The 12144-nt window shown below is 36.6% G+C and overlaps 2 protein-coding genes across 3 annotated transcripts; one reads left to right on the top strand and one right to left on the bottom strand.

Moving 5' to 3' along the window:
• Nucleotides 1-137: 137 nt before the first annotated feature.
• Nucleotides 138-6821, top strand: LOC104083699 (fragile X mental retardation syndrome-related protein 1-like; the record flags this gene model as incomplete). The annotated part of the gene is made up of 5 exons (XM_009587272.1): nucleotides 138-341; nucleotides 1054-1254; nucleotides 2012-2092; nucleotides 4817-4908; nucleotides 5803-6821. Coding segments are annotated over 5 exons (749 nt in total), but the record flags the coding sequence as incomplete, so codon positions are not given.
• A 1688-nt stretch (nucleotides 6822-8509) lies between these two features.
• On the bottom strand, nucleotides 8510-11909 carry DNAJC19 (DnaJ (Hsp40) homolog, subfamily C, member 19). Of its 2 annotated transcripts, none has more exons than XM_009587270.1 (4): nucleotides 11840-11909; nucleotides 11399-11475; nucleotides 10359-10429; nucleotides 8510-8997 (listed from the first exon to the last, which is right to left on the bottom strand). In XM_009587270.1, the coding sequence occupies exons 1-4, from the start codon at nucleotides 11891-11893 to the stop codon at nucleotides 8927-8929; spliced, it is 273 nt and encodes a 90-aa protein (XP_009585565.1). In that variant the 5' UTR covers nucleotides 11894-11909; the 3' UTR covers nucleotides 8510-8926. The 2 variants fall into 2 exon arrangements, with proteins under 2 accessions (XP_009585565.1, XP_009585566.1); XM_009587271.1 differs by having other exon boundaries at nucleotides 8636-8997; nucleotides 11873-11909.
• Between the last annotated feature and the right edge of the window lie 235 nt (nucleotides 11910-12144).

Below are 12144 nucleotides of genomic sequence, written 5' to 3'. Positions count from 1 at the left end.
TATATATAAAAAAAACACATATGTGTATATATAACCAGCCATGCTGGTTGGGAGAGTTCTATGAGAATCTGAAACCAGAATATAATCCCAAATAAATTTCATATTCATTTCCAATTTTCTTTTCCTTCTTGTACAAGGTACAAACTCTGAGCTGTCTAATCCCTCTGAAACAGAATCTGAGAGAAAAGATGAACTTAGTGACTGGTCCTTGGCAGGAGAAGATGACAGAGAAAGCAGACATCAACGTGACAATAGACGACGTCCTGGAGGACGAGGACGTAGTGTATCTGGAGGTCGTGGGCGTGGTGGACCTCGTGGTGGCAAGTCATCTATTAGCTCTGGTAGTGTGTTTCAAATGTATTTTGAATTTAGTTTTTGTTCCTGGCAATTTTCTGTATAACCTCTTACTGTTTTAAAATACTCCATTTTTACATTTACATCCTAATACATTGGGATTTCAATAGAGTTGTGTGATAGTTTCTTGTCATGCGCTATGTTGTTAGATTTTTATTTGTTTATCTTCTGCTCACGTTGATCTTCATTTCCTTCCTCTACTACACACACGTAATAATGATATTATCTTAAGTTTATAAATCTTCGGGATGTTACCTATGGCTGCCTTCTGAGTTAAGCTTGTGTTTAGATACAGAATGAGAGAGGAAATCATAGAATGGAAGTTATCTTATGTTTTATCAGAATTTGACTGTGCTAATTCATAACACTTCAAGAGTGTTGAAAGTACCATGCTGCTATGAAGTGAAAGGTGTATTTTGCACATTTAGCAGTTTTGAGTAAAAGTTCTCTAAATGTCACCTTGGAAGTCTTTGTGATGAAATAATACAAGTGTCTGTTGTGGGTGCCTCAGAAAACATACTGTTGGATTAGATTCAGAGAGGAGCCAGTATGAAATCATAAATACTGTAGTTCTGTGTATTATACTTTTTCACAAGGTTGCTTTATATTTTCAAACTTTCAAACACAGATGTAAGTCAGCCTGGAAATTAAATTATATGTAACTACAGTATCTTAGGTGGAAACTTTTTGTTTGTTTAGTGCTTAAAGATCCGGACAGCAACCCTTACAGCTTGCTTGATAACACAGAGTCAGACCAGACTGTGGATACCGATGCTAGTGAATCTCACCACAGTAGTAACCGCCGCAGGAGGTCACGCCGGCGAAGGACTGATGAAGATGCTGTTCTTATGGATGGAATGACAGAGTCTGATACAGCTTCTGTTAATGAGAATGGTTTAGGTATGTAAACAGTTGGATGATAGTCCCAGAACAAGCCAAGAAAAAATGTGTTGTCCATGTGAGTGTAGTGAAATGCTTGTTCATTTTTGTTAGTGATGAATCGTTGTTCTGTTAAAGGTTGCTGTCTGATTAAAGAAAGACTTCCTCCGTGGCTTTGCCATGGAATCTACTGTTTACTGAGCTCCACTAGTATTTTCATATGCCTTTTTTTGTAAAAACTGTCTGACGGAGTCACCAAAGACTTAACTTGTCATTGCCCATTAGTACTGCTCTTTTCATAGAAACAGTACTGCTGGACTAGCATTCTGTTTTCTCCTTGGTAACCTCAGTCTCAGTGTAGGGAAGCTACTTAAGTAGCTGTTAATTTGTCTTTACCCAGCTTCTGCTTAAGTACTTTTCCCTCAGTAAATTCTCTGGATACTCACTGGGACAAGAATATGATCTGTTGCTTAATAATGTAGGAAAAAAACTCTTCTTTCATGGGTTATGTGGCTAAAATTTGACATATGGTTACTTATTTAATAAATGAAATCTGAGGTCATGAAGCATATGCCTAAATGTTTTAATGAGCCAAGAGCAAAAAAAGTAAAATCTAGCTTTTGCATTATTGTGTATGCTTTCGGTATAAAATTATGTTTTTCTTTTAGCCTGTCTTTTTAACAGAAGCCATTTTAAATGCCCCATGCTGAAACTGCTGAAGAATTTATTTATTTATTTTATCATCAGAAATAGTTGATGGTAAACTTTGCAATTGCAGATGATAGTGACAAAAAACCCCAGCGACGCAATCGTAGCCGCAGGCGTCGCTTCAGGGGTCAGGCAGAAGATAGACAGCCAGGTAATTCGAGTGGAGCTGTGGGTAATCTCAGGTCAAAAGCATGAGAGAATGTTGTGTCTGCTGTTTTACATATAGCTGCATAATATGAAAAGGTTACTCAATAACTAATAAGACTACTAGATAAAGATGAAAGACATTTCTTCTACTAGGAGAACTTACGAAAGTTCTTAATCTGTCTAATGAAACTAATTTATAATGTCTAACTTTTTGCTTGGACATACAAGTTACGCTTCTGATCCAGTTCTCACTGAAGTCAATAGCCAAACTGCTGTTGACTTTGGTGGTCCTGGATCAAGACAAAGGTGAAGGTTCGTGATCCGCACCCACTTGCCTCTGTGCACTTGCACTGAATGTGACACAACCTTTTCAGCACTGGCTGAGAAGCCAAGAGTTGGAATGGCAGGATGTGAGGGAACTCACATGGGATCTGCCAGTCCCGTGCCTGTATCAAACTGCTGCTGTCAGTCCTCGGCTTGTGTGAATATTTGTAAGCCATCTACAAATTGAGGGTGGGAAGGAGGAGGAATTTAAATGAAATTGCATGTTTCCAATTTTTTGTTGTTGTGGCTTGTTGCATTTCTTTTGTGTGTACTAACACTTGAAATGTTAAAGGTAAACTAGCTAATTTCCAATATAATGCCCTATTTAGAAAATGCTTGTTACATACATGGCGCAAGGTGGTAACAGAAGGTCTTCTAGATTGACAGGTTCAAAATTTCACCCATATCTGTCTTCCTTATATCTGTGGTGCTCATACAGCATTTGGCTAAGAAGAAAAAAGTTGTTGCATTATACTAAAACTTGGGGGAAGGGAAAAAACCAAACACCCCACCCCCCTAAAAAAAAAACCAAACCCAAAGTAACACATTACTTCTCAACATTCTAGTTCTGTAACAGTGATACGAGTTTACAAAGGGGTGGAAAAAGTAAAAATGGATTTCAGCTTTTCCTTCTAAGAAACTAATTTCAGCCAGCAACATAAAGAGATGTTAGTCATCTCTACAAAAGTTATGATATTTTTCTTCTAAATCTAAGTATTCTAAGAAAAAACCAAAAGTTCTCAAACAAGATTTCTGAGTTTTTTCCTGTTGATGTCTTTGTTCAAGATACCATTTTCAGTTTGCATAATAAATACTTTTAAATACAACAGTAAGAGCATTGGTAGTTAGTTATACTGTCTTTGTGAAAAATGCTCTAATAAATTTAATCTCTTCATAAATACTTAGTAAGCGTATAGTGAGTGAAATTAAGACAGAAGGAACTCCCCCCCCTGCCCCCAATGCTAACAATGTACTTCAGTCATTTAGTTGTATTATTTGATTTACATTGGTATATCTTTTGGGTTCCTACTACATATATGAATATTAAGAATTGCTGTCTTACCCTGTGCGCATAAAACACACTTCATCTTTACATTAGAGGAGTTGGGTACAGAATCTCATTTTAAAGAAATAATTCTCCCTGTGCAGAAACTCACTTGGTCTTGACAATCACGTAAGAACCCAGCTGTAAGAAGTCCAATTACTGTAACAGAAAATTCATGTGCTGTACTTCCTATTCTGATGTAGGTTTCATGCACAATCATTCCTAGATCCAGAAAAATAGTTCACCTGAATGCACGATATACTAAATATAATTGACTGTACTGTTCAATAGATAGTGCTTGCCAACTCTAACGTGCTTTAGCTCATCAAAGATACAAGTGTATCTTTAAATGTGTAGTACTGTGTATTCTAAAGATAGAACTGACTCTCAATTGGTGTGGTTACAAGAGGGCGGGATAAGACAAAACCAGGCCACAAGAACATGTGCTGAGGTGGTAAGAAGAAAAGAGGTCAGAAAACCCCTGGCCGGCATCCAGTAAGCGTAGCTGTAACAGTGCAAACATGGCTGTCCTGCTTTTGAGTACGGGCTCGCTCACACAGAGCCGCTTCAAGTGTCTGTACGCACACCACAATTAATCCACCCACCCAGAAGCCAGAGTTAACTGTGTGGATTGCATTTTGAATACCAGGAGGAGGGCGAGTTCTCTTGCCAATTGCTTCATGAAGTAACAAAGATTTGAATGCTGCTTTATCGTAAGTGATACCATACTCTGAACCTCCCCCAATTCTTTTCATATTTCAACTTGCCTTCATTTCATTAGTGTGAAATTCTTCACTACTCAAGACAGTAAATCCCAATGACAAACACAGTCTGTAGTGTAAAGAGCCTGCAGAGGGCGAGTTCTCTTGCCAATTGCTTCATGAAGTAACAAAGATTTGAATGCTGCTTTATCGTAAGTGATACCATACTCTGAACCTCCCCCAATTCTTTTCATATTTCAACTTGCCTTCATTTCATTAGTGTGAAATTCTTCACTACTCAAGACAGTAAATCCCAATGACAAACACAGTCTGTAGTGTAAAGAGCCTGCAGTCTGATCTCTTCAAACCTGGGAAAGCCCTTATTTTCCAATAAAATTTACAATTGGACCAAAATTACTATTTTATTAATGTTAAGATTCGACCTTCAGATCATTATGTTACCACTGATTTTAGTGAAAATTGTATTTAACAACAGCAACAAATTGATCCTTGCTATGTAGTTGATACCTGTAAGTGTGAAGGCCTTTTGTGAGATGTCTCCCAGTTATAGCATTACTTGTACAGAAAAGCTTATGAAGCCTTAATGCTAAATTAGACTTCTGATGTGAGCATCACTGTAATTTTTTTCCTTGAACAGTAACAGTAGCTGATTATATATCACGAGCTGAATCTCAAAGTAGACAGAGAAACCCTCCAAAGGAGACACTAGCCAAAACCAAGAAAGAAACGGTAAGAAGATTTTTTTTTTTTTAATGCATGGGGTTTTTTTTCCTCTTCCCTTGCAGCAAAACAGTAAAGGAGTGCTTCATTTAGATTGCCCTCATTTGACGACAAATGCATTTGAGTTTAAGAATAAATTATTAAAAGCAAAAATGGCCCAGAACTGACATTGACTCGTAGACTATCATTGCAGACTTTAGTTACCAAGTGTAATGCTCAAATTAAGTCTTTACGCATTTTAAAATATTACACTTACTAATGTAGCATTACATAATAAAATGTGAAAATTATCCATGGATGAGAACTAATCCTTAAAACACTTTATAAATAGAGGATTCGAGGTGGCATGTTTAGTGACTTGTACAAACTATTTTATAAAGAATTAATGTTATAAAGATTGTAGATTTGAGATCTGTTCTCCTTAAAGGATCAGAATGGCATTACATATCATAAAAAATAATATTCAGAATGTTCTGAATAAAGCAGAATTCATTTACTTCTAAAGTAACATTGAACTTACTGCCACAAGTTATGTTTCAGTTTAGCAAAATAAGAAAGATGCATTGCTTTATGATTAACAAAATCTAATCTTACTATAGACTTTGAAAGGGGTGTAATACTCAGCTTTTCAGTTAACTTCTTCATTGTCTTAGAAAAATTGAAATTGTGAAAATAAACCATTCTGGGTATGCTGTCCCAGGGTTACCTTGGCATGATTTCCTCAGAAGTATCCTATAAGTGACAAGGTAAGCAACAGGATGCTCCAAGTGATAGGATACTGGTGCAGACAGACAAGAGGTGTTTCCTATTGCAAAGTTGCTGTGTGAGCCAGAGGGAAATTTAGATTACTTTCTGTATATTTTTACGCAATTTTTAATATTACCCTGGTTTTCTTTTTGTAAGGCAAAAGATGCAATTGATGAAAACAGCCCTTCCGAAAAGGCAGTGAACGGTCCCGCTACGACTTCTGGGGATGAGCCTTCTAAACTACAGCACAGTCCTGATGAAAAGAAAGTTACTGTTCAAGAGGATGGAAATAATCAGGAAGAAGCAGTGCTGAATGGTGTTTCATAAACTGAAGTTCCTAGTTTACAGTTCTTTTACATTACATTTAAAATAGTGCTTGTATAAGCTTGCCAAAGATAGAATATGGATCGCCAGTCTTGACACCGCACTTTCAGTTCCTCCATTTTGGAATACAGAAAGGGGAGGGATCCTGAAGAAATCATATGTTAAACATACTTTGACACCTACTGTGTTATAAATATATCATCAGATGTGCCTTGAGATAGTATATGTAACATTTAAATAAACAAAATTGCTGGCTATAGGAAATGTTATTTTGTTTTCAAAATATGGCAAAGATGTGAGGGGGATCCCTAACATAATACTCTTTATGAAAGCATTAGCTGCTTTTGTTACATTTTTAATAATATGCAACCACTTCTTCACCTGAGGAATACTAGAAAGAAATGCAGTCTAAAATATTTTGCACTGAAATGTAATTTCTCCATTAGTTTAGTCTGGAAACTGGTCTGTTTTAATACATGTTTTTTAAATGCTGTATGTAGAGGAAAAATCTGCAGACCACTGGAATACATTTGTTAAATTCTCATAATCTGCAGGGATACTGGGTGACATTGGCAGTGACTGTTCTACATTGAGGCTTTGTTTGGTTTATTTATTAAACTGTACAGTATTTAAAAATCAAACATAGCTTTAGTTAACACTAAGCTGAATTAGTCATGTCCATTAAGACATAACCTGAACTACTGAAAAGATCAATTTCCAGAAAGTTTATTCTGTATAAACTACATATGTTAGTCCTTAGTAGAGTATTTTTATTTTTGTTTTGGTTGTTTGATGTGCAATATGTTTTTTTTGTATGCTGGTAGTAAAAGAAAATAAACTTTGATCTTCCATCTGTTGACTGTTTCTATCAGAAATTTAAATTACTGTTGACTTCAAGGTTTTCAAGCTGTTAACACTAACAATTGAAACTTACTTGCAAGCAGCTTGAACCTTTAATTCTCTGGTAAGACTTTTCAAATGTGCCAATTTTCCATTCTTTAAGGTGATGATGTAAAACATCAGTTAACAAGTCTGAAAACAGACTTCTTATCTTGGAGAATCACCTAACCTGACTAACATATATAGGAATTAATGCAGATGTAGTTTTTATTGAGATGCTGGAAGCATGACGGTTGGACTTGATGATCTTAAAGGTCTTTCCAGCCTAAACGAATCTATGACATGCTAACCCATCTTTTCAGGCACATGAGCAAGAGCAATGAAGCAGAAAGCACAGGTGTGGAAAAACATCTGGGTAGCAAGGAGATGTTGCAAGAAGTTGGAGCAAAGGGGTAGTGCTGAAGTTGTGCTGACTTGAAAGAAAAAAATTGTCTTACCTGATTTCATCAGAAGTGAGTAAGGACAAAAACAAGTATTCTGAACCACCTGTGACTCCAGCTGCTATACCTGATACAGCTACAAGAGAGTTGTACCAACTAGGTTTGGGTATGTATTTCATTTAAGGCGATGGGCAGTATGACTTAACTGTTGATACTCATCGACCATGTTCCCTCCTGGAGAACAAACAGTTAAACGGTTACAACTTTGAAGTGTGCACAAGCACATCAACTGGTAAGGCAGCCACAAGAGTGGAGAAAATTTAAACAGGGAAGAAAAAGAAAAGCTATGTTTGAAAAGACAGTATTACTTAGCAGAGAAAAACTTAAGTACAGTAACATTCTGCATATGCCTTGAAATATGCATACTCTAGAACTGCTCTACGACAGTGTTCAGCTGTTTTCTTCACCCCGCTGTAAAATCTGTAGTAAAGCAAAGTTATCCCTCTCTCTGTATAGGTTCTAAAAATTTTCTATTTCATACGCGTGTTACTGATTTGACCCTCTCTTCTGAAGGCATGGAACTCTTCCTTACTGTTGTTGTGGTAATACTTACTAAGTGGCCTATAACTAGTCTACAGAAAGGCAGGTATACACAGAGGATGTAGGAGGATGTAAGTACATGACTCTGAAGTAGAGCCTTGTCAGTTCTGGAAAAACGAAAGCTGTGTTACCCATTTTATTTACGAACAGATGAGTGTAACTATCACATGCTGTACAGCGGTTTTACTGTAGTTGCAGAAAAACTGGCACGATTCTTGGAGTATGACACAACTTTTTGGCCCTAATTCACATACTTACAAAGACATCTGCTGGGGTATGTTAGGCTTCATGCAGTGTGATAAATCCAGCTCAGGTATCTTCAGTGGCTTATGTAAAGAGTTCCTGTTCCTTAATTACTATTAATGCAAACCTTACTATGTGAACTCTAACTTTGTAGCGTCAGATAATGTCTAGAACTACAGTACTTATATTACAAATTTCAAATTTATTAAATGCTATAAAATCCATTAAAAACTGAAAGTTACTAAAAAATCTGAGACATTCCAGACCCATCAGTAACACTTAACCTTGTTCTCAACTAACCTTGTTTTTCACAAGGCAAAGACAACTGAGTGCATTATTTCCTATACTTTATTTCTTCAGTCAGAGACAACCACACATCTGTCCCATTTCTTCCCATCAAATAAATCCTCTTGATTTTTTCCACCCCTCCCCAAACCAGTTCATCATGCTAACTTTGGCATATGAAAGAACAGCAGCATGAACTTTAAACATAGCTAGTTTAACAAAAAGTAGGTAACAGCACGTAAGTCTACATGTATCTGGTAACATGCACTGGCCAAACCAAGTTATTACTCTTTTACACTGAAAATATTTCTGAGTGACAGATTTTGCTGCTTAATAAAGAACAGCTGTGGAAAAAAAAAACTTCAAGCCTCACTCCCTCACGTTTCCCCAAAAAGTGGCTAAGTAGTGAGTGGGGAGGGAAGGACCTCCCTGGATTTGTATTTCCAGCTTCATTTATATGGAGTCAAAGGCTGACATTAGAATTTTTCTTAAACCATTTATCAAAAATAATCATTTGCATGGACAAACCCTCTGATTTTCTCTCTCATTCATTTTTTAGCTTGGTCTTCCAGCAAATCTTTAGCTTCATTGATTTTGGCTGCTACATATGGAGAACCACCTAGAAGAAAGATAACCTCATGTCACATCAGATGAAAAAAAGACTTCCTTTCTGTGTTACTAATAATGCCACAGTACACAGGAAAAAAAGTGAGAGTATGGTCTGAAAGTTACTCAAGTTAAAGAACGAAGTGCATTATGACTGAAGCCATACAAGTTTACACATACAGTCACGGCAGTAGCTAAATGTGCACACAGCTCATTCCTGTTTGGTTGCTTTTAGTTTACTGGAGTGGGGTTTTTTCCTCCAGTTTTATCAGTCATGAATGAATTGGTCACTAATGACTGACTTAGCATAAAGTTTGTTGTGAATACAGAAGCGTTACACTAACAAGTCTGCAAGTAAACCTTCCCCGCCTAGTTCAAGGCCAGCATATGAACTGCTGCTGTACCAATGCACTAGTTCAGTTTTTAACATGACGTACAAATGACTTAAAAGATACCGAAACAGAACGCACAACGCAAATTCACTGAAATTGTAACTGACCATGAGATGCAAAGATCTGTAGCGTATTTGTAGCATGTGTACCATTTACTAGTACTGAATTACTCTATTTACTTGAAGCTTAATTTAACTTATTTAGGTCATGTAAAACATACGAAATGCTCCTAGCAGTCTTTTAGGTTCTGCATATATTCAGTGAAGTTAATTTTGAAGTTAACATCCACTAGATATTATCTATGAAAGGCATATCCCAAGGATTATTTTGAATTTTGGTGCATAAAAGTAAAGTAATGAAGTTCAACAGCCACTTTAAAGGAAGCCATTTTACCTTTTAAGTGAGGATTAAAAAGTTAAATGCCAAGCACTAACACATGATTCTGACTTCCTGAAGTAAACGGTAGTTAGAACAGGTATAGATGCCTCAAGTTATCAACTTTAAGCATAAATAGATTCTGAGCCTTCAGAGTACCACAAACAGAAATATTTCATAGTTTAGCGTCTTCAACAGACACAGAAGGCTCAATACCTGCCATTTATGGTGAATTCCCAATGCATTCAAATGAACTCAGACTCACATGGTACATGAAGCGCACAAATACACTCCAGTCTTTCATCTAAAATTAATGCGATTTTAAGTCTCATTTTAACAAATTGTGTTTTAATCTGGTATGCACAGAAGAGAGAGCAAGTAACAAGGTGACCTGCTGAATCTGTCTGCTTGCTTTAGAGCATTCAAACACAAAAATAACACTCCAAAACCATAAGGATTAAGGCAACCTAAAATTGGTTTTCACTCAGGGTTTTCTGGGGTTTTTTTAGAGCTGAGGTAGTCATGTCAGTCACTTCTTCCCTATGCAGTTCTATTAATCTGTGTTAAAAACACATCTTAATTAATCAGTGTGACTTAATTTACTTACCTTTATCTGGATGATTCAGAAGCATGATCCGTCTATGAGCTTCTCGAATTTTACTTCTGTTGGCTGTAGGGCTTTAAAAGCGAGAGAAAAACTGACTTAAGGGAACTTCGTAAAATCCCCCATATCTTTAAAAAATGTCTTAGAACAAGCAAGCAGTCTGTCTTATCCATATACTCTTTGGCTTACACGTATGTTTTTCTTTTCCTATTATTCATGTGTAGCATGTAAGTCCTGGAGAGGGTTTCTAAGGTTTTTTCCAAAATACTGTACGCTGAAGAGGACAAGCTATAGCAGTCTAATATGGTGGGGGAGATTCACACAGTTGAAAACAAACAGAACTATGTTGTAACATAGTTATAGGGACAACTTCCTAAAGGCTGGAGAAAAAAAATAAAAGAAAATTTGCTCTTGATTTACTAAAAAAAAAACAAAACAAAACAAAGCAACAAACTGTTTGTATACAAACTTCACAGGTGGAAGTTGCCTTCAAACAGAAATGGTTCCTATTCTGCATCTTGTTAGATAAACTTGTGTATTTGGTCTTAAGTCTTTTTAAGTTTTGGCAGGGATAGTTACCATACTCATACCTAAGATATTCTAGAAGTGATGAATTTACTCCACATGCAAGAACTGGGCTTGCAGCACCTTCACACTGCATCCATCTGGAATTCACCAGCAGTGACAGGAACCATAAGCAAACAGCACGACCGCGTTCCCCATACTGAGTAAACCCCAGGACTTCTTGAAAATGGTATCTTTACCTGGACCTGCACGTGGCTTTTGGGCGTGCTAGGGATTTGCAGATGTATGGAAGTCCAGCTAGAGTTAGCTTTAAGCAAGCTAATATGCAGCAAAGAATCCCAAATAAGTACAGAAAATCCTGAAAGGCTGCTTCGTATGTCCTGACTTGGTAGTGACATTTCCAGGGGAAGCTGGGCATAGGACAGTTTTAAGCATTATGTCCTTTTCAAACCAGGCCAGCAACTAGGTAACACCATAGCCTCCTTTTTACCTTTCATTTCTAGTAAATTTCCTTTTACCTCACTCCTAGTATTAAAGCTGCTTCTCGTTTAGTCATTTTGGGTTCAAATCCACCTCTGTAATAACCACTGAAGGCCTGAAAGAGAAAACGTGTTAGTTAAAAAAACACTAATTTTTAAGTTTATCAGTTAAGACAACTCACTACTGCTTTAGTAGCTGCTAAGCTTTTAGTCTGTAAGAATACTGCACAGCCTCTCTTGCGCTTGTAATAAGAAATTCAGTTGAAGTAGAGCATCATTATTTAAATGAGTACTTAAACTTGTGAAAACAAGTTCTCTATTAGTTAACCACCACCAGAATCACTGAGATTAAGTCTGTTATTACTGACAAAATTATGTTTAGTATTAGAAGAAAATACAGCAATGCTATACAGAGACCATAGTCTGTAGTTATTTCACCAAGTAAACTTTTAAATAAAAAAAGATAAAACAAAAACTTACAGGTTTTGGTAGATTCTGAAGTGCTTGTTTTACTTGTGGTTCCATTTGCTTCATAGCTTTTAGTGCATAGCGACCTTAAAGAAATCAATGTTGAACAAGGCTAAGTATAAAGTTTCATAAAGATTTAGCAATTCAGTGCAACTGGTAACCTGTGGATTAGAAAGTGGAATAAAATTTTTGGGGACATAAAGTAAGAACTTTGATCTTTTGTTTAATTATAGCCGTGCTTCTCAATACAGGCTCTCCCTAAAGAGTGTCCTGTATCAGCTATTTAACTACCTTAAAATTCATCAGTGCTGAAGCAG

The sequence above is a fragment of the Fulmarus glacialis genome, unplaced genomic scaffold (genome assembly GCF_000690835.1).
Source record: "Fulmarus glacialis isolate BGI_N327 unplaced genomic scaffold, ASM69083v1 scaffold43731, whole genome shotgun sequence".
Lineage (NCBI taxonomy): Eukaryota > Metazoa > Chordata > Aves > Procellariiformes > Procellariidae > Fulmarus > Fulmarus glacialis.
Note: the sequence above shows the minus strand (reverse complement) of the source record. Positions and strands in the feature narration are given on the sequence as shown.